General features: G+C 32.9%; 1 protein-coding gene across 1 annotated transcript; it reads right to left on the bottom strand.

The window, feature by feature from the left end:
* Nucleotides 1–569: 569 nt before the first annotated feature.
* On the bottom strand, nucleotides 570–25,205 carry LOC143066849 (uncharacterized). Its single transcript, XM_076239661.1, has 27 exons — nucleotides 25,138–25,205; nucleotides 24,704–24,751; nucleotides 24,149–24,309; nucleotides 23,352–23,600; nucleotides 22,820–22,972; nucleotides 22,453–22,648; nucleotides 21,881–22,133; nucleotides 21,364–21,529; nucleotides 20,901–21,074; nucleotides 20,619–20,765; nucleotides 20,111–20,254; nucleotides 19,685–19,825; nucleotides 19,105–19,448; nucleotides 18,360–18,542; nucleotides 17,053–17,314; nucleotides 15,920–16,067; nucleotides 15,431–15,679; nucleotides 14,839–15,096; nucleotides 14,381–14,615; nucleotides 13,811–14,027; nucleotides 11,268–13,244; nucleotides 3,498–4,868; nucleotides 2,890–3,225; nucleotides 2,323–2,488; nucleotides 1,545–1,729; nucleotides 1,005–1,255; nucleotides 570–690 (listed from the first exon to the last, which is right to left on the bottom strand). Exons 1-27 carry the CDS (start codon nucleotides 25,187–25,189, stop codon nucleotides 570–572), a joined length of 8,187 nt encoding a protein of 2,728 aa, XP_076095776.1. The 5' UTR covers nucleotides 25,190–25,205.
* Between the last annotated feature and the right edge of the window lie 892 nt (nucleotides 25,206–26,097).

Genomic DNA, 26,097 nt, shown 5'->3' with positions numbered 1-26,097 from the left:
AGTTGTTATTGTTGTAAAATATTACAATTTGTAGTTATTCTAGTGAAATATTCCAATTCAAAGTTGTTGATTTGTTATTGTAATAAACTGTTACAACTCATATTTGAATTGTTATTGAGGTAAATTGTTACACTTCATAGTTGTTATTGTAGTAAAATGTTACAATTCATAGTTGTTATTGTAGTAAAATGTTACAATTCATAGTTGTTATTGTATTCATAGTTGTTATTGTAGTAAAATGTTACAATTCATAGTTGTTATTGTAGTGAAATGTTACAATTCATAGTTGTTATTGTAGTGAAATGTTACAATTCATAGTTGTTATTGCAGTAAAATTTTACAATTCATAGTTGTTATTGTTGTAAAATGTTACAAATCATAGTTGTTATTGTAGTAAAATGTTACAATTCATAGTTGTTATTGTAGTAAAATGTTACAATTCATAGTTGTTATTGTAGTAAAATGTGACAATTCATAGCTGTTATTGTAAAATGTTTAAGACAAGGAATAGCAGTCATAGACGAATAGAAACGCTATAAAACAATATGAGTGGAAAACCTAAAACAAAATCACAGAAATAAATATACCTTTACTAATTCAGTAATTTCAGCAAGATACAAATTATATAGTGTCCAGTCCATGTCTTTTGTTAGACTGTTGATTTCATACTGAAGTGATTTCATCTGATGTCTAAAATAATAAAGGAAATTGTCAGAATTATAGTCAAACATTTTCATAGAAATTAAAAGTGTTTAATTTCTTAAGCTCGTTTGGATATTTCACCATTTGTTGACACTCCTTCTATTAGTTTTTAGACTTTCCTACAAGTTTTACACATAACTGTTTAAGATTTAACTTTCGGTATTACTGTGAATATTTTTTACTTAGTGTTATAGTAACATCTTTATTTTGTATTATATTTAAAGAAATAACAAAATTTTGAATTCCAATAATAGTGAAAATTAACGAAACAAAATTAAAGATAATGATTCGGTTTTAACTACCTGATAACAGTTTGGGTTGTTTGGAAATGTCCTACGATATCATTTAAGTAGTAATCATTATTGCGTCTCATTTTTTGAAGTTCGGTAACTCTAGCTGACATAAAATTGATGTATGGTTTCATGTCTTCTTTGATAGCAGATATGATCAATCTGTGTTTTGATTGGACCTCCTGTTCTACAGCAATCCATGATGTTTGAAGTGCTTTGTTGATGCCATTGCCATATTTATGAATCTTGTTCAAACCAACAGACTACAAAAGAAGACATTATGATTAGCTTAAACAACGGACTATAATTTAAAAGAAAAATAATGCAAAAACCAAAAGACTTTTTTTAAATTCAATTTGTTTCAAATATAATTTCTATTCATAATTGTAATATTAATGAAGTTGTTATTTTGTTTGATTTGTTTATCTTATTATTTTCATCTTAACAAGTTACTGATGTAAAAAAGATAAATGTTTTGCTTAATTTGTAATTAAGTAATTTTATGTTTAACACTGATGAATGGTTTCCCATAACTTTTAATGTACAACAAACCTTGACGGTTTTTAAAAGATCTGGGTTCCAATGTACACGTGTATGGAGTATCTTGGAAGTCTTCAGTTTCAGGTTAATGAGTGTATCGGAAACTCTCTTACTGTCCACATCTCTGAAAACTTCGGCTGTGATTCCACTTTCGTCTGACATTTTAGCATTCACATGAAGAATGTTTTGTGGATTGTCTGAAACAATATCAAGGTAAAATCTTAAAATGCTGTACACGTTAATGTTTTTTGTTACTTCGATATTTAAGAAGTATACCTTTCATATATTGTCCTCAATCCGAATGCTACATATTTTTATCATGAACTATTTCTATATTAAGTACACAGATCATTATCTTTAATCGTCGTATAAAAGTCTGAGATTTGCAAATGTAGTGGACCGAATAAATAGAACAGACAACGTGCTTTGTAATAACTGTCTTCGAAAAAACCTTTATCCAAGTTTGTGTAATAAAAACATAGAGGGCTTTTCTGTTTAGACAAAAATAGTTAACCATAAAAATAGCAGGCAATATCATCGAAGTGCAACTTTGCCTGAGGCAGAAGCAACTTTCACTCAAAAACATATTTTGTCTGAGAAAGTTGCAACATTTGCTTTGAAAAAGTACTTTGCCTATAGAAGCTGCAACCTTAACTATTAAAACATACTTTGCCTCAAACGAGAAGAAATCTTTGTAACTAAAAACATACTTAGTTGAAACATTAGTTGATAGAAAATTTACAATTTAGTTTAAATATTAATAATGATTTGGTCAGCTTTTGATTCTTACCAATATCATAGTTCATGTTGACATCAATACTGGCATCTGATGGGTCAAAGACAATATCTGCACTGACTGGTTTGGCATTATCATACAGGTTCTTAATTGACACTTTGTATGGAGCTGTAGTTTGCACATTTCCTTGGATATTGATTGATTTAATAGGCGTGGTCAGCTGTAAATGAACATATATGTTTTTTTTTAAATACATGTATATATTATGATAAAACATATATTTTCTATATTACTTTTCAGTACACATTTCAAATTTTTCTCTGAATAAAACATAGGGTTTTGACAGAATTTTTAGCTACTTCTTTTATTATTTAATGTATTTTGTTATATTTATTCTCTAAGATTGTAATCTTTCATGGACATTAAAATGTTTTCTCTATTTATAATTCTTCGAGTTCCGCCCTTTTGTTGACCTCTTTCTAAATTAAAGTAATTCTCTATTTGTGCCTCTATATAGTACAAGCTACTACTGATTATTCGGGTGTTATATATATAGCATTATAAATAACGCTTTTTTGTTTATGATTCATCCCTTAACATGGCAGTAAAATAATAACTTACATCCATCTTGATGCTCTTCTTTAAGCTATCGATTTCTCCCATTATTCCAAAGTTCTTTGCCATTTTGTTTGCTGTTTGGTATTTAACATCGACAGAACCCATCTTTTTGTAAACTGATGATTCTAGGAGTGAAGTTACCTCAACGTCAACAGTAGTATACGGATGTTTAATTCCTAGGTTAAAGCTGTAGTTGGTGTCAGTACCGGATGAAAGATCTTCCAGTCGTGAGGAAAGGATGAGTGTCTTCCTTGAATCTTTGGAATACTGGAATGCAGTTTTACCATCAAACAGAACAGATCCCTTGTTGAATTTCACGTTGGAATCAAGCTTAACATCCTATTTATAAAAAGTAAATGAATATCGGTTAATGTTTACAAAAAAATATATGAGACTTATCCATACAGTATATATTAAATAGAATAGGTTGGTTTTTTTTGGAATAACCAGAATAAAACATTGTTTAATTTAACATTCATCGATAAGAAAAAGATTCTTTATACAATGTTTTTTTATCATCAGGGGCGGTAAGGAAAGTACGATTACAGAAATTGAACAATTCAATTGTCATTGATTAAGTTACAAGAAAGTTACTTAAAATATTTCATTACCTGTCCAATACTTGGCATTTCTAGAACAACATTGGCATCTACACCATTTTCACTTGGAGTTATATCCCCTTTAACAGATACTTTCTTTGTCTGGTCACCATCAGCATCCCAGAAGAAGGCACCAGTTACCATTTTAGATCCAAGACGGTTCTGAATTGCGTTTGTAAACATGATAGATCTGTTTGGGAAACGAAATTTCATACTAGTATCTCTGTCATCATTGCCGTGTTTACAATCATAGGTATATCCAAATACATTGGCATCATCTATGTTTACATCAAGCGAAATTAAGTTATGACTTGTTGAACGTTTTAATTCTCCTCTAAATCCGATGGTTTTTGATGGATGTACAAATCTAAGTGCTAAGTTACACTTATTATTGCTATGACTATAAAAGACTTCCATGTTCATATTGCTGTCTGTTTTGTCTGTATTCCAGTTTAAGCTGATATCACTGTTTATCTTTTCGGCTTCCATGTGACCTCCGATTCTGAAGTTCATAGGTCTAGGATGTCTTGTTACTATGGATACTGTGTGATGCTCAATATTTGAATAAGATGTGTCAATATCTAGTAGGGGTTTCCCGTTGTATTCCAAGAAGACCGATTGCATGTAGTTACCAGTGGAATATGTATGTCCCATATTGAAAGTTATAGTTTTAAGGGCTTCGAAAGGTGTAGAAATTGACATGGATGTCTTGATATGCTTTCCACTAGATATCTCCGAAACATCACATGAAGCATCAAATGAAATGGTCTTTTCTCTATTCCACGAGGTTTCAACATGTGTTTGGTATTCATTTCTGTATTTCTTGTTGACCAATGAAACACTCAATCGTTCGAAGGACTTAAACCCTGTGGTAATAATTGCAGTGGTTTCCATGTCCAAAATAGAATCGTAACGGATATGTACTTCGGAATTGATTGGTTTAATCAAAGGAGTTACAACTTCGACTGTGGCGCGCAAATCTTTGATGTCTCCTGTACATGACAGATTGATCTCGGAAGATTCAAGTCCATTAAATGGAGTCTTCAGCTCGATTCTAGTTGTCATTGGTCTGCTTTCTAAGTCTACTAAACCAGATAGTTTAACTGATTTCTTATTCATCTCAAAAGAAGTGTCTAAACTATAGATCATATTTTGTCTTTCTAAGTTTCCCTTAAGAGACAATGATCGAATTGATTGAAACGGAGTCCTGACATCCATGTTGATCGATCTTGGTGACAGTTTAATATCACCAGTAATTTGAATTCCAGTTGAGCATTCGTAGTTCGAAAATACAGATAAAACCTGGTCAGTCCCGTGCCTGTATACCCATCTCATCAACTCATGTCCTTTCACTGGAGTTTTTATATCCATCTTTCTGAAGTTCTGGTTGAGATAATTAAGACTCATTTCGTAAACCTTTTCAGGGGAAAGTGCAACAACAGCTGATGTGCTGACAAAATTTGATTTACGAATATTCTTGATCGTAGCTGACATTGATTTAGTTGATTTGAAAGGTGTTTCTACCTTAACTGATGCCTCATAAGATGGTTGACTTTTAAATATGGTTTCTACAGAGATTTCATCGTTATCAATTTTTCCACTTATTTTAGAAGTGAAATCGCTGAAGCTTCTTCCACTTTTTAATTCTAATTCAGCTGTTTTTGTGAAACCAGCAATGTTGATATTTAAGGTTGATTTTACTTCTCCCATCTGCCTGCCTTGAATGTTGGTCAAAGTGTTCAATGAAATTTGGTTGTTACTTCCAACGGAGGCACTGAACGAGGATGAAGACTTTGTTAAACTTCCAGAGATGTCATATTTGATGTCAATGTCTTCTAAAATTGTTGTTTTCAGTTCTAGACTTCCTTGTATATTTCTTGTTGAGGAGATATGCTCAAAACTAAGGTCATACATGTTTTGACCTTCAATAGCGAAATCAGATGTGAGACGAAAGTTTGAAGGATTGTTGTTGAAAACTACGTTCATTGACATTTCGGTTAATCCACTGACTGGAGTTTTGATATTAATTTTTCCATTGAATGGTGAAGTCTTATCAAAAACTGCATTAAATTCTACATTGTTAGATCCAACGTTTCCATTGACTTGTGCCGTAATTGCATCCCTGTCAGTTTCGTAAAAGAAATTGGCTGCAATCTTCTCGTATCCTGCAACTGGAGTCTCTAGTGTCATTTTGGCGTCAATTCCATTGTATGTAACAATTGAAAATCCCCCATTGACATTTTTAGAGTTGTATACAGCATTTAAATTCGCGACAAATTGGTTTTCTCCCATTCTTTTTGTCAGGCTGAAACTGCTGTCGTGGATGGTTTTTCCTGCGAGTTTAATCAGTAATGAACCAATTAGATTGTTACGGTTTATTTTTGCAGAAGACATTAGTTCAATGGTGTCAGTTAGTGGAGAACTGGCAGATACTTTAACCTTGTACGCATCAGAGTACTCAACAAGGAGGTCAATAGATCCTTTCTGGTTGTCGACTGATATTTCAACTGCAGAACCTAATTTGGAATCAGTCATGATCATATTGAATTTTGAAGTAATAACATGGGTCTTCTCGCCATATGATAGTTCTACATTTGAGCTAAATCTTTGAACTGTTCCTTCTAAAGATATTTTCACAAATGCATCTTTGGTGAATGGTGATTTGAAAGTCATTTGAGCGTTCTTGTTGTCTTTTAAGTCATATGAACCGTCAAACGACATTTCTTTGCCGTTGTAGGACGCAGAGATAGCAGTTGAAAGTTTCTTCATTTCACCAGTTGTTTTATGTCTTATATTTACTTCATATTGACGAGAGCCTTTGTGGTCCAGCTGGAGTTGGGCAGTGAAATCTTTTGGTTCTCCGTTGTATTTAACAATTGTTGTAATGTCCTCGTTCCAAGGTGATTTAACAGTCATGGTTCCATCAATTCCAGATGATGTTTCAATAGAAATGTCTCCGGATACTGTTTCGTCATTGTAACTTGCCTCAGTATTTGCCTGGATACTTGTTGGTTTCTTGATCAACTTGTAGCTTACTCTTGCGTTATGTTGCAAAGCGCCATTGTAGGTGATTTGAACAAAAGACAAACAGTTTTTCCAGTTACCGTTGCGGGCAATCTCAACGATAACGTCATCATACATTGGTGTTTTCAATGTGATCTTTCCAACAATGTCTTTTCTAGAATCAAGAGTTACCTCAGCGGAAGCTATTTTGCCATTGTACTTCACCGAAGCCAGTGTTAAGAACTTTCTGACTGTTCCATCCAACCTAAATGAAACACTGGCATCGTGCTTCAAAGAACCACTGTATGTAATTTTAAGACAGGTTTTGAAATTTTGTATAGATCCCTCATTTGAAAAAGCTACAATGATTTCATTTGTCCATGGTGTTGTGACTGTTATTCTGCCTTCAAGAATGTTTGTGGTATCAAAACTGACGGCAGTAGAGGCCATTTTGTTGTTGTAGGTAAAAACTGATTTAGTTGTAAACTTCACCAATGTTCCATCCATATTAAAGGTAAGACTGGCATCATGCTGCAATTCTCCACTGTAAGTAACTTTGAGACAGGTTTTGAAATTATTCATCGATTTTTCGTGTGAGAAGGCCACAATCATATCCTCGGTAAATGGCGATTTCAATGTAATTTTCCCTTCAATATCCTTGGTAGCATCAAAACTAACATCGAAGGATACTATTTTGCTGTTATACATTAAAGATGATTTTGTTCCAAACCGCATCATTGATCCATCGAAGTTAAATTTAAGGCTGGCATCATGTTGCAACTGTCCTTTGTATGTGACTTTGAGACAAGTTTTGAAATTTCTTAAGGATCCTTCGTTAGAAACTGCTACAATTATGTCATCTGCAATAGGAGTTTTTAATTCTAATTTACCTTCAATGTCTTTAATAGCATCAAATACAATTTCGCCTGATGTGGTTTTGCCATTGTATGTTAAAGCGCCTTTAGTGTTAAAATTCATCATTGATCCGGCATGATTGAATGTTATGAGAACATCGTGTTTCATTGATCCACTGTAATTAATTTTGGCAATGCTCCTGAATTTCAGTGGTGTTCCATCATGGGAGAAAGTAACAATTATGTCATCCGTCATAGGTGACTTCAATGTCACTGTTCCTGTTATGTCACTAGTAGCATCAAAGGAAATGTCTGCAGATACTCTCTTGCCATTATAACTAATCTGACCATTAGTAGAGAACTTCTTAAATGACCCATCGTGGTTAAATGATGCCCGAATATCATGGGATATCTTTCCGTATGACATCGAAGCAGCTGATGTAAAAGCAGTTGGTATCTGACCTTGATGGTTGAAGGATAGGAGGAAATCGGACGAAAATGGTGTTTTCAATGATAATTGTCCATTTAGTCTTCTCAGTGACTGGAATTGGATTTCTGCCATTATTTTCTGGTTATTGTAATTAGCCTCTCCTGCAGATTTGAAGTTTCTCATTCCACCTTCAAAGTCAACCTTTCCTGAAACTGATTTTCCATTGTAGGTTACTTGTGCATTTGTCTTCAGAGATTTTCTTTCCTTGACGACAGAGAAGGTGACTTCTAATTCGTGTTGTTTAGCTCCACTGTATGTTAACTGAGAAAGTGATCGGAAGTCTTTGAAATCGTAGTTAGAAGATGTAGCAAAGATCACATCATTTGAAAATGGAGTTTTGAGGGTGGTGTCAATTTGTACTCCATTGGTTAAATCAGTTGTTATTTGTCCACTAATTTTATCATATCCATATGATACATCAGAAGAAGATTTGAAACTGTTCAATGCACCATCATGGTTCATTCGGATGACAAAGTCTTTAGTAAATGGAGTTTTCATAGACCCTCTAATGTCAAGACGATCATTCACAATGACTGTCAGATCAGCTTCAGCCATTTTTTCGTTAACTGTCACTTCGCTGTGGCTATCAAAGTTTTTAGCGGTGCCAGAAAATCTAATGGATACATCAGCATTTCGTAGTTCAGCAAACGGTGTTCGGAGTGTGACAGATGCCTTTGTTACGTCATCAGATGAAATAGTTATGTCAGTCGTAATCTTCTGTTCGTTGATTCCAGCTTCAATGTTACCGTTCATTTTATTCATCGGTCCAGTTTTAGAATATACCATATACATCGTCTTTGCAGAATTAAATGGAGTTGAAATAGAAATTCTTCCTGAGACATCCGATTTGGTTTCCATTTGTGTCTCAACAATGATCTTGTCTTTCCCAAGTGATGCCTGTATGGTTGCTTTATTGTTGAATATTACTCCCTCGTATTCAAAAGTTGCTGCCATTTTTGGTACCTTTAATGCTTTGATGGAGACAGTTCCAAATGTTTGTCCTCTCTGACTAAACAAAGCATCAAAATCTAAAATGGTCTGTTTACCATATGCAATGTTTGAAGATGATTTCATTTTTCCCTCAGTGCTATGCATAATTGTAGCTTTTACAGTTTCTGTATAGGGTGTCTGCAATGTCAATTGTCCTTCTACACCACTGAGTGAGTTAAATGAGACATCAGCGACACTCTTCTTCTTGTTGAAAAGAATATTTGCTCGTGAACGGAAATTGTTTAAGCTTCCACTATGAGTAAAGGAAAGATCGGTTTCTTGATAGCCGACAATGGGTGTTGATATTTTCATCTCTGCTGATAGTTGACCTACAGTCTTCAAATTGATCTGAGCCGAGTACTTTTCTTTGTTTGCTGCCAAATCCATCTTTGTACTGAATTCTGATAATGAACCAGTGTGTGAGAAGGAACCTGCCATCTTTTCATATTTCTTGAACGGAGTCTTTATGGAAATATCAACACTTCTTGTTGGTTTGTTTATTAAGATATCTGCAGATATTGTATCTTTCTTGAAGTATGTTATTTCAGCATGAGACTTTATCTTGCTGTCTGATTTTTGATGTGACAAAGATGCCTTGAGATTTCTGTAGCCAACAAAAGGTGTCTGTGCGGCCAACAGAATATCAATGGATGGATTAATTGCAAATCGTATGTCTGCAGCGACCATGTCTTGTTTACCTCGACCTATCTCGGCATGGCATTTAAAATTAGAAAGTGTTCCTTCGTGCGATACAGCAGCATTCATTTTCTTCCAACCGGCAACTGGAGTTTCTACACTTGCTTCCCAGTTGAATTTAGACCCTATGGATGTTTTCATGTTGGCTTTAACAACGTCTTTTCCTTTTTTAATATTGGCATCACACTTGAAGCTCTTCCATGTTCCTTCGTGTTTCACGTTGGCAATGACTTTCTTATATCCTTTAAACGGAGAAACAAACATAAATGTAGCTTTCATTACTTTAGCCAGACGGAAATTGAAGTCGGTACTGATTTTCTGTTTCTTGCTGTAGATTAGGTTCATCTTGTTTCTGAAGCTTTTCAGATTTCCCTTGTGAATAAGAGTCATGGTAATATCCTCAAACATTGGTGCAGACAATTTCACGGATCCCTTGGTACGTTTTCCAGAAATAAGTGCTACATCGGCAGAGGCTGGAGTCATTTTACCGTAAGCATATTGAACATGAGATTTAAGATTCCTCAATGACCCTGTATGATGGAAAGATGCTTTAAAGTCATCCATGAACGCTGATTTGACTGTAAAAGATCCTTGCATTTTAGCCAAATTTTTAAAGATTACTTCGATTTGATGTGGTTCGCCCTTCTTGTATTGTGCTTTGACGAGAGAATTGAATTGTTTCATGCTTCCTTTATGGTTTATCTCCAAAGATATTTTGTCCATAGATGGACACTTGTATGACACAGATGACTTAAAGTTAGCTTTATTATTAAATGCTATATCCAATATGTGTTTCTGGTTGCCCTGGTACTGTAGTTCACCGTGTGTCTCCATTGACGGATATTTTCCTTGATGATAGACTGACAGACTTACTGGTTTGCTGTATGGACTTTTGACGGTGATGGAAGCGTCTTTCCTTTCGGCGTTTTTAACGGAATTGTCTATAGAATATATATTTCCTTTAGGATATTCGATTCCTACAGAAGATGAAATGCCTTTGTCGTCATTTGTGTGTTTTATTGAAGCAGATGCATGTTGAAATTTGGCGAATGGAGTCTGAATTTCAAAAGTTGCATCAATGTTATTCAAATCCATTGTGTGACTTGATTTGACACTGATATATTTAGCTGGAAGGTATTCTATATTAGCAACTGTTCTTGTGGATCTGCTACTTTTTTGACTAGAGACGGTTATCTGACTATATGGAATGGCCTCGAATGGGGTTTCAATGCGGAAGTTACCATCGAATCCACCATTTGTATTTACGGCACTTGATATTAAAAACTTCTTTGTGATTGGTTCTGCTTCAATGCTGCTTAAAAGAGAGAAAGATCGTAAGTCTCCTTTAGCCTCTATTACAGAGTTAATTGTTTTCATGGATTCGTATGGTGTAGCAAGAGCTGTTGTGAACACAAAGGCATCATTCCAACGGAATCGGTTTTCCAATGATATTTCTTTTCCGTTATCGTATCTCAGCGAGCCCGACGTCACAATTACTTCAGCTTGATTCTTCTGCTTAATATCAACAATAATGTCCTTTGTAAAGGGTGTTGATGTCTTCAAGAAACCAGCTGGGTATCCAGACGTCATGTCGACCATACCATTAACGCTTATTCTTTTCTTGTCCATTTTCAGACTGACTGACCCCTCTTTCTTGATACCAGATTTATAGTTGATGTCAGCGACGTATTTTGTTCCTTTAGGACAGGTGTAGGTCATCTCAGAATTTAAGGCGTTATTTCGAGTTACATGTTTAACTGATGCTGACATTGTTTGCATATCATGGAAGGGAGTTTTTATGTCTAAACTGCCTTCAAAGTGATCTTTCTGCACCATGTAGCTTGATTTCATGATTATTTCTCGTCTTGGGAGATATTCAATAACTAGATCTGATGATGTCATTCTAGAAGTGGGTTTAGAAACCAAACTTATTTGACTGTAATGTATTTGTTGGAATGGAGTTTCCAAACGAATTTTTCCATTGAGCCCATTGACAGAGTTCCATTCTGATGTCATCTGGATTGGTCTAAAAGTAGGTTCAATTTCTAAACTTGCGACTGTTTTGAAAGCAGTTATACCTCCATCAAACTTGAGTAATGTTTCAAATTTCCTGACTGACTCTATTGGTGTTACAACTGATATCTTGACAATTTTTGTGTTGTCCCATCTGAATCTGTTTTCCATGGCAATAATTTCAGTTTTTCCATACTCAATAGACGATGAAATGATCTGTTCCCCATCAATTGCTCGATCAATACTTAGTACAATAGGTTTGGTAAATGGTGACCTAAATTTAAGTTTACCGTTTTGGCTGTTCAGCTGACGATCAAAGGTTCCACTTGCATCGATTTCATTATCATTTAACTTCATATTAATTTGTCCTGACATTGGAAAACGGGCATATTCAGATATAATTGAAGTTTCAAAAGCGATATCAGACATTTTGAAAGACTGTTTTGATATCACCTTGCCAGCTTCTCTCTTGTAGTCTACATGACCAGACATCATAGCGTTACTATTAATAGATACGGTTGCTGAACTGTCTATCAATGATGGGCTGTGTTGATGGTCAACACGCAGAAGGATATCGTCCATAAGTGGAGATTTAATCTTCAGGTTAAATGATACTCCCCCTTCACTCAATGTTATGGCTTGTCTTCCATTTACGTCCAATTCATAGGATTTACCATTAATATATGACTGCATTTTAGAAATGAGTTCATTGCTGGTAATGCTGTGATCCCAATTTGCATCATATCTGTTGTTTGGTAGATTAAAGACAATTTTTCCTTTATTCTTCAGTCCTCCTTTTGTAAATCTGTGATTCATTTGACCTTCATATTGATATACTTTGCCATTGTGCTCCATTGCTAAAGCGTTCTGGTATTTGTTGTCTGTAGTTTTATGGTGGAAGCTTACAGAAGCTGTTCTCAAGCTGGATAATGACGATTTTACACTAATTACACCGTTTACATCCTGGTATTCGTTATTGTAGTTAATATCAACTTTTACTTTCTCGTTGTTGAGTTCAGTTTTCAGCATACTTTTTACCTTTCCGTTGTATTCATGGTCCACTTCTACTGAGGACATTTGGAAGCCCTTGAATGGAGTTTTAACTGTAACTGTTCCATGAAATTTATTGGCATTGAATGGTTTGTCCAAATTTACTAAAATTCCAATTTTGTTTGATTTCTGCCATGTGATATCCATTGAGTTCTGATATTGTTTGGTAGTTGACATTAAATCATAATTCATTTGTACTAATCCAGTGACCGGTGTCTGCATTCTAAGGGTTCCAGCTTTTCCTTCATCTTTGTTTTTTAGATTAAGATCTAAAGCTATTTCCTCTTTCCCTCCCACAAAGATATCAAAATGGCCCTGGGTATTTATATCAACTATATGATTATAACTCGATAAGACACTAGTAAATGGGTTGACATGTTCTAGTCTAGCGTTTACATCCATGGAGTTTTTGTATGTCAAATCTCCTACAAACTTTATTCTTTTTGATTCATCTTTATCAGCATCCCACTTAACATCAAATGCTCCGGTATACTGAGGATTGTTGTTCATTGCTTCAATTTCAGCTGTCACGCGTCTGCTGTTAACCTTCACATCACCAGACATCTTGATCAAGGTCTTTGGTTTGTATTGAGAAGTAAATGCCAAAATATATGATTTTCCAATTTGTGCTCCTACTTTGAAATCCCTAGGGCTCCTGTTTAGCTGACCAGCAATGGTAAAAGGTTTTCTTTCTGGTAGTGTTACATCATTGGATATTTCGAATTCAATATTTGACATGCTCTTGATGGCAGATTTTATCGTTGTTCTTTGTTTACCGATAGTGGCAGCGAAGTCGTTGGTATATTTTTGGTTGTTCTGTTGGATGAAGACATTTGACATGGAAAGGGATTTCTCATTCAACGAAAGTGAAATTCCACCAGAAACAGATGTCAATTTCTTTGATTTGTTTTTCAGGAAGACTGATGTGCTCAAGGTGTGTTTCTTACCAACTGACACTGAAATGCTGGTATCCAGTGACTTTTTGGTATGAATGTGACTTCCCTTTATCTTCAGGTCTGTTGCCTAGAAAACAAAATATTTGGTACCATATAGACATCGTTCTTCAAAACAAAATCAGATTACATATAAACTTTCTATTTTATTCTTTAATGTAGACTTACTTAAAGGCTTCATTGATCGAATATTTTTTGTGACGTTTAAGACAATAATATTCTGTATTTTAAACATAGAATATCAGCCGTACATTGCAAAGTGTTGTTATAACTTACTGATTCAGGGTGTTGCAGTTGTGCGCTGACTCTGACATCGCTTGCTCTCCATGCTAACGTGTGTTTTACTGTTGATGAAAAGCTAATCTGTTTGTTCATATCTTTCTTATTGGAACCATACTTGACATTGAAGTTGCTAGTGGTCAGTTTAGCGTTGGTCAAAAAATTCATTCCAAGGTTAAGGTTCAAATGTGACATTTTCTTCAAAGTCAAAACACTGTAAAGAAATACAAAGAGACTCTTAAATATATGTACATTGTTTGATACTATTACAAAATTGTCTAATCAATTAAAGCGATGGCTAAATATTTAAACGATGATATTGTAAATAAACTCATCATAGATACCAGGACTAAATTTAGTATATACGCCAGACGCGCTTTACGTCTACAAAAGACTCATCAGTGACGCTCGAATCCAAAAAAGTTAAAAAAAGCCAAATAAAGTACGAAGTGGAAGAGCATTGAGGACCAAAATTCCTAAAAGATTTGCCATGTTTTTAGGCTACTTATGTTTATTTTCTGACTATGTTTGACTTATGGATACTCTAGTAAATAAAATAACACTGACCCATTGCCTTTGATTGATGTAGCTTTCTTTGTTGATTTCATGACAATCTTGCTGTTCATGGTAACCTTATCACGGGCAACACGTGGGATGATATAATCAAACGTGGTTCTGGTTATAATAGATGTAGGTCGAATCATTATGTTGGATCTGCCTTTAGTAGTCAGAATTGGAGATTGGATGTTCATTTTTGTCTGATAACGGGCTTGCTTTGCGTTTCCTGTATCTCTTAATTGAACTGAAAACAAAAATCATATTTAAAAATGACATCAACAAAAGTGGAAAGTTTGGCCCTAATTATAAACAACCAAATGTCACCAAAACAAATTCTATTATCTGTTTTAAATTAAGTTGAATACCAACAAGTTTATTCGTCCTTTAAATCTAAATACATTTTGTAATATACTCTTAAACAAAGAGAGATAAATGGAATATATATAGAAAAGAATAATTCTACTTACCGAAATATTTCATTGGAGAACGTGTCAATCCGGTAACAGTCAGGTCAACCTTTGCAGCTTTTTTATATTTAATTTCCACTGAACCGCCAAGACCCATCAACAGTTTTGCTGGGGTTTTAACTGAGATAAATGGACTATATCTCAGAGATTTTTTAGTTACTAGTGTCTGCATTCTGGTCTCGAAACTATATTCTTCTTTTTTGTCCATTGTAAAACTGCCCTTGATGGATTTTATAACCTTCTTGTTGAGCATGTTCACTACAAATAAAACAGCAAAAAACATATAGTTAAACTTCTCTTTTTATTATAGAATTAAGTATAGCACTTTAATTAAAAATATGTATACGTAAATTATGAAGAAAATAAACAAAAATGAAACTGTGCCCATAATAGATTTTGTATGCATCAAAGCATTTAGTTGCTGGGTTTTTTTTTTTGCATTTAAAGTAAATCAAATCATTGAATTTCATAAAAGAGATGTAATACTGTAAATCTGGCATGCTGATTCTTTTTGATTTATTGTTTATTTATTTTTGTATTCTTTGCAAGGGGATGTGACTTTAACTTCTATGACTATTGATGTTTAACTCACATCTCATGTTGATTGGTTCTTTTGAAACTCCACGAATGGTAAATGCAGAATCCAAAGTTGTTCCCGCCAAATATTCAATAGTTCCATCAAGTTTGATGTTATCCTTCTTTGGTATGACTATTTCTACAGATGGTGTATATATCATTTTAGAAGACTTCTTCTTACTAGCTAAAGCTGCATTGACTGAGTATTCTGATTGGTCAATAAGTAATTTACCATTTAATTGTCTTTGTTTGGTATCGACAGCTCCTATAAAATAGATTACTTTTTTGTAAAAAGTATTAACAAAAATATTTATCTCTTAAATAAATAAAAAAGGAAGAAGTCCATAATACCTGATAAATATAATGTTATTTAAGATTTAAAACTTTAAAATCATGACTTGATGCTAAATTAAATTTTACTGTGAAAATTGATAGCATTGTCAATTACAAATAACATTGAAGGTATTGACATATAATACATAATTCCTTATATATTAAAAGTTACCATTGAAGGTGGCCTTTTTCCATGGTGACAGCATCATCATTTCTATATCATGCTTCTTCATATTCAGATTGAAACCGAGTCTCATTTCTCTATCAACCTTTGACCCTGGTGTGTTAAATCCTACATTGGCAATCACTACAGATTTTGTCTAAAATAAATTATGATAATAAAACCTTTATACCTCACGTCAGAAAAAAAAGGAATAATGATATATATATATTTTTATCATATACTTAGACTAAATAACATATGATTTTAATCGTATGATAATAGCATTAAATTAGAGTATTTTCCATATTTTTCGAATTGGTGCTTAGCGGGCTGATATGAAAAGTTTATCACATGCTTCGATTGTTATCACATGCCTTTCCGTAACGTTATCACATGGCATTCCGGTGATACTCGGCAAATTCCGGAAAATACATCTCAATGTTACGTTTTCAGTGAAAAACATTACAAAGTAGTGTACAAAACAATTATTTGAATACTGGAAAGTATATTGTGTAAAATAATTAAATTTAATTAAAAAAATAGAATATTAAATAAATGAATTTTTTAAGTTTTTCTGAAACATAATTTAGAAAGTTACTTTAAAAAAGTTGACTTTTCCAAACAATGTTCATTATGTATATTGTTGAATTATTTTTTTGTCGAATTGTCTATATTAAAATGTGTTTTTTTTTCTGTTGAGGCATATGATGGAAAGATTTCATATTGAATGTATCAAATTTTGGGTCCGACGTCCGTGAACTTTTTACTCTTTCAACTTCTTTTCGGAAACCACGTAGAGGATCAAAATGTGAATCTGTTATTTTTCTCTACTGTTGAAGCATATGATAAAAAGATCATAACATATCATTTTTCATATCGCATGTATTATCAGCCCTCGGTCAATATCAGCCCTCGAGCCATGCGGCTCTTGGGCTGATATTGAACCTAGGTCTGATAATACATGCGATATGAAAAATGCCATGTAATAATCTGATAATATTCCTGTTACGATATATATGAGTGGTTGAAGTATTATTACCTAATTGAAAAATAAGACTAACATTCAGTGATCAAAAATAAATTCATAATTTTTAAACATTAGACTTAAGCAAAAAAGTAAGCTGTAAAAAAAAGGTAAATACCTTTCCAAATTTATACTCCATTTTGTAACTAGTATGGCTGTCTCTCTTGTAGAGTGTAACACCAGCTGCCAATGGTCCAGTTAGAGGGAAATATGGAGAATCAGCCTTTAAAGAAGCATTAGGGTAGGAAATTTCGCCACAGAGTTCAAGTCCAGTCACGTGGGAAAGGTCATCTCCTGTGCATAGTTTCTTTGTTTGTCTGTTTTGTGTTATCATCTTTTGTTCACGGGTCTCATCACGATGAACAGTAAAGAATGAAGTTCTGCAAAAAGAGATAACCATTACCATACTATAAAGTATGCAAGGTTTATATGGATAAGAGACTGCATTCCCTTTTCTTCCTTTTATATTAATAAAAAATGTAACAGATAGAAAAGAACAGAACAGTCAATTATTCTAAAAAAACATGCTGTTGATATGGAAAGAGGTAAGTTAAGGTTGTCATTCGAGTGAATTATATCAACATAACTTCATAAACAGCACGGAAACTATACCATTTAAAAAACCCAGACTGGTTATATTAAGGTAGCACAATACAAAGATGTTTTACTTCCAATCTCTAACCTTTAAAATGCTGTTACTTTCTTTAGACTGCATGTGAATTAATAAAAGAGGTATATATAGATAGATAAAAGATTCATCTTTTAAATGAATGCAATATTTTTGTTATGCAATCATTATGTAATCAATTATTATGCAATTAATGGGGAAATCTTGTTCAGTTCACTTGAATGAATTTAACTCTTTCATCTCTATACCTATACAGGAAATTTCAACGAAATCTTAATCAACACAGCAGGAACCACAAAAGGGTGTCTTAAATTATCCCTATCATATTCCATTCTCTCATAAATCTCTAATTAGTGTAAACATCCTTACCACATAAAAGTAGATAATTTTTGATTAGGTGTAAAATTTGATCTATACATTCTATCCAAAATCTGAGACACCCTTTTGTAGATAATGGCTCTAGGAACAACATATAATAAAATCAACCCTCTCGGGATATCAATGAAGAAGCTAATTTCAATTGAACTTCAAAATTTCTTGTAAAATTTTGTAGACACAGTTAACCTTATAATTGATTACATAATTGTTGTATAATACTAACATTGCATTAATTTGAAAGAGTAATCTGTTAGCTATCCATAAATACCACTTTTACAAATTTTCAAGCATTATAAAGAAAGTTACAGCATTTTAAAACTGGGGAATTTGAGGTATAAAATCTTTGTATTGTGCTACCTTAAGAGTAAAAGATATTTTTTATGACCTAAATAATTTATCATGAAATTTTTCATACTTACTTTGCTTCAAATATTTCTGTCTTTGCATCTGGTGTCTTCCATTCGGCACTAAAGAGTTGTCCACCTTTAATTTCCAGATGACCTTCAACAGCAGAGGCAGAGTTCACTGAGGATACCATTTTCATTCCAGCTTTAGTTACGAAGGCATCAACACTCATTAGACTTGTCACTTCCAAAGCAGCACTGAATCAAAAAGATATTTAGATTGATTAAGATACAAATTTACCTAGAAAATATGCATTTCTTAATTATGCGTACGGATATATATCTTTTCAGATCTACATTCTTTCGCAACTGTGATATACTGGTTGTTTTTTTTCGTGCGTAAAAACATGCATAGTCTTTAATTTTTTTTTTGTCTAGAAAAAAATTAACACCAGACTTGTTTGATTATATGTATTCACTGTTTAAAGCATTTATTGTTACTTTATAGTTTGAAAAATTTGTTATAATAATTTGTTGATATAATTTTTGATTTCTTTGATCATGTTGATATCATCAACCACGGGATATTTATTGCGCAAAATTATGACAAATTTTATGTTTGAATGAATAACGGAGACAATCATAAAACTCCATTCAAACTATTATTGTTGACTGATATGTGCTTATTTGGTTAATGACTTTCCTGATGTTTCAGTTTGTATTTCAAGCTGACATTTGCCTTTGGTTTTTTTTTATTTTTGCGTCTTTTGTTTTGGTTGATCTTAATACTAAAATTGTGTATCTGAGTATTTAATATTACCTTGGTCGAATTTTTCCATCGATTGAAACTGTCATGGGATTTGACTGAATTTGTCTAAGGTCCATTTTACCGGAAGCTTGGAGGTCAATTGTAGCACTTCCGTCTAAACTTATGTTAAGTGGGAAACCAGCCATTGTTGGAATTATGAGACTGGTATCTAGAAACATGAAGCTCTGTGTGAAAGAATAGTCTTGCTCTTTAGCCAGATTGATGATAAAATCCAGAATGTTGAAGTTTTGTCCTTCAATCAGACTTTTGATATCGTCGGTGTTGATGTACTGTAGTTCATTGCCAAATATTCTCAAATACATGCTCCCTTTGAACTCTTCCATTGTTGATCCAAACTAAAAAAACGGCAAAAATTCAAAATTTATTATTGATGTTTCTGTATTAATTAAATATACTTGAACTTATAAGATGAAAAGGACGAAAAGTGGTTATTTCATATAAGTATTGGTTTTTGAATAAAACGATTAGACACTTAATGTATAACAAACAAAATATGAATAAAGGCAAATGTGAATGGATTTCAAATACAATATGAAAAGAACAGATAACTTCTGTCAATCTATTTGCTCACCTCCTCGTTCAGTTTATCCATTGCTTTGTTGCTAATAACTTTCACTGATTGTTTGACAACATCCTTTGACTTGCCAAAATATCCTTCGGGTCCAAAGTATGATTCTAGGAAATACTCTAGTCCCTCTACTCTTCCTCCAAACTCAAACAGGTTAACAGAGTGACCAAAAAGGTCAACGATGAGGTTTGTCATGGCTGATCTTGGAAGGAAAGACTTAGAAGACCAAATGAGATTGCTATCAATTGCTGCACCTGTGTTCAACTTTTTTAGGAAAAATGAAGCTTCATAGTTTCTGGAATACTTCATTTTTTCTAAGTTGAATTCTTTCTTCAGTATGTCATTAGATAAAATAGATTTTATGCTTTGTTTCAGTGGACTTGATGTTTCCATTAGATTTGTAAGGTGAGTCCAGACGAAGGAGCCTACTTGATTTACTTCTTCTGATTCCAGTGTTGTCTGGATTTTGTTGAGGATAGACTTTGAGGGACATGTCATCAATCCAAGATAGGCAGCAATTCTTATCTCGGAATCCTCATTGCGATTTGAGTAAATTGTCATCAACTCGTTTCTCTGAAATAAAAACAAATCCTATTTTGAAGATATATTTCTTGCATTTAAGTATGTTATTTTGCAGTAATAATACATTCGATATCTTAAATACACTATATTTATTTATATTTTGTTTCATTTTCTACCCCTAAATTAAAAGATAAATCAATTATGATATTTAATGACAGTAACATCAAAATAAAATGTTTGCACAACAGTAATCAGACAGTGTGATTGTATTTGTATATTGATACAATAAAGACAATTTTGATAAAAATTAAAAATACAATGTCGGCAATTTAACAAGTCTAATTATAGATTCGTTTATCATAGAGTATAGAATGTTAGATAATGAATAAGAAATAATAAATAAGTTTTTAATTACGTTTGCATCACATGCCATTCGGCGGAAAGCTTGAGCTGCAGCAAGGCGAACCTCTGTCGGATTTTCTTTTCTTGTCAAACAGCTATTGACCATTGTGATACTGCTAGAGAAACCAGCATTTCCAAAGGCACGTAAGGCACGGATTATCTAAAACGAAACATAAAAGATAAGTGAATTATCCTATATTGAAAATACTGTTGTCTAATATGACAAATTTTATTTAAAAGTAAATTTTCCGAAGAACAATGAACATGTTTTTAAGAAATGAATGAAACTGCTTACGTTGTTAACATTGTTCTTGTCTGCATAGCATCCAACACCAATCTTGTCTTCTAAGCTGGCAACAAGGTTTACCATATCAATGTCGTTAGCACAGGAAGATGATTTACAGTAGGTGTACACAAGTGATGAAACTGCAAGCATGGCTTGTCCGTTCTTTGTGTTAGTCAACAAAGGCTAAAACGAGAGACATGAACACCATACATTATGATGAAACGTATCTACATACACTTACATATTTGAAAGATCCGTTACTGTCTATATGTATAAAGATATTTACACATTTGAAAGAACCGTTATTATCATTACGTATACATATATTTACATATGTGAAAGAACCGTTAGTATTTTTACATATACATAAATTTACAAATATACAAAGAACCATTACATTCTAACATCTTGAAAACGAAACCAATTCATTAAATCTTTTGTTTCAAGTGAATAATTAAAGAGTTATATATACCTTCAGTTCCAATAGGATGTCTTTTGTTGGATGTTGAATAAAAGATAGACTTGTCATCCACATATCAGCTTCAGCTCCGGTAACTTCGTCGGTATTAATCAAATGTGTCATCATTTTCAAAGAAGCTTTAGTTCCAACCATTGGAATGGCGTCAAGGAAGAATTTCCTGCAAATTATGAAAAAATTGTTTTACTTTTAACTTTAATAAAGCAATGGCTTTTTTGCAGTAATGGTATCAATTACTGAAGACTTCTCATCAGATTGGAAAGGTCATTGTTTTACAAATTATTGAAGAAAAAGAAAATGTCTTTATAACTCTGTCCAAGTTACCGGTGTCATATTTGGAATTACGTTAAATATGAGATAATGTGTAAAAAACAACACAAAAGCTACAAGAAAGCAGAATTTGAATTATTTGACTTAACTAATTACCCGATCATGTAATATTGTACAGTACTAAAGTCGTAAATGGCAAACGCTGCAGAGAAAAAATATTACAGATAAACTATATATATACCTGACTTTTGTATTCTTTGGACAGACTTTTCCTGAATGTACTTTCTTGTGGACACTTTCCATGCTATCGCTATCCAAAGTTTTCATAAGTCTGACAAGCTCAGTAAACTGTTTAGCTGTGGAGACTTTCAAGGCATCTCTAGATAATTCGCAAAATTCTTTCAATTTGTTCACAACCTCCTTCTGTGCGTTTGCAGAATTGGTGTTGTCAAAAGCATGCTCAAATGCCAGTGTTGTTCTCTTTTCAGTAGACACTAAAATTGAACATAAATACTTAATTAGGAAATTATATATACATAGTTTGCACGTTAATGTAATAAACAAAATTGTTATTAATTTGCGTGATCTAATCTTGATCGGGAACGTAAACACAACAGACAAATTCATCTATTGTCAACTTTGCCATTAAGTAGTGAACATGTCATATCAGCTCTAGTATTACAATTTCTTTACAAGGAAACAAATGACGTTTGGACTTCGTTAATATTAGGAAGATTTTTGTAGATAAAAAGTCCTTAGTATTCGTTTGATTCGCGATGCATATATCAATAGTTTCTGTTGTTTCAATTTCACCTTTTGTAGATCTGCTTTGACTCTCTGTAATATATTTCAATGTCTGTTTGGTTTCTGTAACAGCTCCACTTGATTCTCTGGAGAATGGTCGTAGAACATGTTGTTCTTCACAACTGCTGCTCTGAAGGATACCAGTTTTACTGATTCCCTGTTGACATTCGTGTGTGCTTTTAACCAATGGCATTGACTGGATTTCCTATAACAATAATAAAATCATAGTGAAAACCGTTTCAGTCACACACAGTTTTAATCTACTCAATTTGTTTTACGTGATATAATATTGTTTGAAAGTGAATCCAACTGTAGAATATGGATATTTTGCGACACCATTAGTTGAAAAGAAATGGAATATAGAATAATAACTTACAGATGGTACTCTATATGGTGTTCCTTGCATGGCTGTTTTGTAACCATGACGATCTACACATCCTAATGTGTCTTTTGTCTTCTTAATTGTCATTGTGTACCACCCATTGGAAGCCAGAGAGTAATTTACATCACAACTTCCGGTTACATCCATCTGAAAACAATTTCATAATTATTTCATTTCATAACATACGGTTATTGTTGAAAATTTAAATAGTTAGTATAATAATACTTTTATTTGAGTTCTGATTTTATGATAACTTTCTTTTTTAATGGTTAGAATAACGACTTGGTCCCACTTACGGGAGTAGCTGACTGGTTTGTTATAATCTAAAATGAAATAGAGCAAAACAACCACGAAAAGAGTTATTTAAAAAAAAAATCATTGATTTCTTTACTTTTGTTTTGCTCAGACTTTAAGTTAGGTTTGTAAGTGAAAGACACGGCCGACACATTCCGAACATATTTTTTGCCGAGTTCAATATTTACAACTGAATGATCGGTTATCCTTAGATTATGGTACACAATTTTACCTCTTTGGTTTCCTGTTCCTGACTGAAGTCATCCATAGAGTTCTGGAAAGCAGAGATGATTGCTCGTTTGATATTAAGAGCCCATGTCTGTTCGTCGTTTGAAGGGCATAGTTCATCAACACGGCCATCTTGGAAAGAGAACATCAATGGGTTCTGTTCAAGACTCTTCTTGAATTCGCCAGTGACGTCAGCATTGCGTCTGGTGTTTGGTGATTTAGGGTCTGATTCAGTAAGTACTACATCAGAAACCTGCAAATGAAAAGAGATGATTATAATAATTCATTTAGATTCTGAATACGAAAATGTATCGCTATCAAATAAATCTAATAAGACAATATATTTCCGAAATCCTCTGGTTTTATCCATTTGAATGCCTTAAAACAAATTGGTCATTGACCCAATTTTTCTTTTTATAAATCTTTTACATGTATAATCAGAAGCCATTTGATAAAGTCTTATAAAATCTTATTTATTTTTTAATAGTTTTTGAGAACTTTAACTTGTCGATGATAAAGCTATGAAAAATCAAGAGATAACATTTTCCCGCCAAAATTTCAATGGCTAATATCTCGAAAACAAGCACATTGACCTCTATATTTTTTTTGCTTTTTTGATTCCTTAATTAATCCCCTATCAATATTTACTAGTGTTATGGAGAATTATTTATTTTGAAACTGAGAAGCGATCTTCCTTATATAAATGACATAATGTTTACTTATAGTTAATGTCAACAACAAAATTCATTACATTAAGTTATTGAATTTAGATTAACTTTTATTTTTGTTCTTCTTAACTACCTTAAGCACTAGATCGCATTTTGACTGAACCTCGATGTGAACTTTTGCAGCCATGTCAATTCCTGCTTTATCTTCGGAAGCCCCTTGTATTGTCGTTGACACCTTTGACGTGTAGTCATAGTCGTATGTCTTTCCGGTTTCGTATCCAAATTTTTTCGATTCTGCAAATTAAAATAATGACCATAATAAAACCTCCTTTCAAAAAGGACAATATATGCTGTTCCAAAGTGAACTTATATCAACGGAAGTTTTTAATTTAAATACGAGGATAATTCGAAGCCGGGACAGGTATAGACTGTCCCTGTTCATAGTAATGGGGGAAACCTTTTATTAATAGAACGGTTAAAATAATTTCGGTTTTATGGAAAAGAGATTATTTTCATGACTGTAAAAGAGACAACTATTATTTAGGAAATAAAGAAATGCATCTTGTCAAAATGCATGTGGATTTATATTTCTGGGCTTTAAAACTACATTATCGTAAGAATTCAATGATGTTTATATTATAAAATTGCGCTAGATTGCAGGTAACAAGTTATGAAACACGTGACTTACCTGTACATTGTCTTGCACATGTAGCAGTCTGGGATTTAGGTAGTTTAGCTGAAAATGAGTATCATAGTTAATAATAAAAATAAAAAGATGTGGTATGACTGGCAATGAAACATCTCTTAACCAGACACGAGTATTTTATCGTACGGACTTAAATAATTATCAAGCCTAAAAATAACAAATGCAAAACAATTCAAGCGAGAAAACGAACGATCTAATAAAGTTTTACGAACAAAACAATAAACGAAAAAAAAAGTAAGATATAAAGTAACAATGAGATACACAGAATTTTTACAATTAAAGGGTTAATCATTATCAGTTTCTAATTATCATTCAATATTACGAAATACACATGTGTGTTTGGATAATAAATTATTCGTTTTTATCGTTACTTATTTGAATCAAAATTAGAAATATATAATTAGCCTATAACAAACCTGCTTGATTAAGTACCACAAGGGCACATAATATAAGTAACTTTAGCCCCATTATGGAGCTTGTGTAATGTCTCGTTTCTAATTGAGGTGTTCTAATTGGACTGTGTCTTTTATACTAAATCGGTGATAACAAGTTGCTGACACAGATAGGGGTGCAGGGTAAATTCCTCGATAGTAGATCTATAATTAATTATTATCTGTACTTTGTTAGGTTCATTAAAAGTTATCAATTATATCTTTCATTATCATTCATGTTGGTCAAATATCAATAGAAAGTTCAATTATGAAATTGCACAACCATTTCTAATTCACTAAAATATTTATTATCTGAAAAATATATTTATTTATTCAAAGTTATATAAAATTATTTTTTGGACAGTTGTTTGTCTTCGGAATGAAAAAAAGGATCCTTTGTACTTAATTATAATGCTACAGCGAAAAGTGGTTTAAGAAAAAAATATAACATGAAGTGAAATGATTTTTACGTTCTGTTAACAGGTCTTTCATCTACAATAATCTTACTTTAATTGAACACAGATTGTTCCAGATCCCTTGAGATGTAAATGACAAAATTTTCTATGTCTTTTATTTTTTCAAGAAAATCAGCACTGATCACCTTTTTCACCCGAAAACGAACTTTGGTTGTCTTCGCCTGTTCTAACTCAAATTACAACGTATACCTCTGCTAAAACTTTCAGTAAAAAGTAAGCAATTATAATTGGTTATTTGTAAGTACTAGTTTTATGATGTTTTTTTTCAAAATTGGAATATACTGCCAAGTATCGATTAGATTTTGATAAGACATGTTGCAATTGATACATAATGAAAAACATATTTAAATTTATATTTGAACAAAAAATCCAATATTTCCTTTTTTTTCAAAATGAAATGCGAAAGTACGAAAATTCTCCGATGGATTGATTGAAGTTATAACTTAATTTATATGATATTTGTTTTTAG

Source organism: Mytilus galloprovincialis, chromosome 3 (assembly GCF_965363235.1).
Source record: "Mytilus galloprovincialis chromosome 3, xbMytGall1.hap1.1, whole genome shotgun sequence".
Taxonomy (NCBI): domain Eukaryota; kingdom Metazoa; phylum Mollusca; class Bivalvia; order Mytilida; family Mytilidae; genus Mytilus; species Mytilus galloprovincialis.
The sequence above is the reverse complement of the archived record's forward strand: the minus strand, read 5'-3'. Positions and strand labels throughout refer to the sequence as shown.

Coding starts and splice junctions, on each gene's coding strand:
- LOC143066849 (XM_076239661.1), bottom strand. CDS start 25,189: ATGGGGCTAAAGTTACTTATATTATGTGCCCTTGTGGTACTTAATCAA. Junction 20,766..20,900: donor ACAAGAACAATGTTAACAAC/GTAAGCAGTTTC, acceptor GTTTCGTTTTAG/ATAATCCGTGCCTTACGTGC. Junction 4,869..11,267: donor TGTCAGCATCAGTTAAACAT/GTAACTCGAAAT, acceptor TATCTCAACCAG/AACTTCAGAAAGATGGATAT.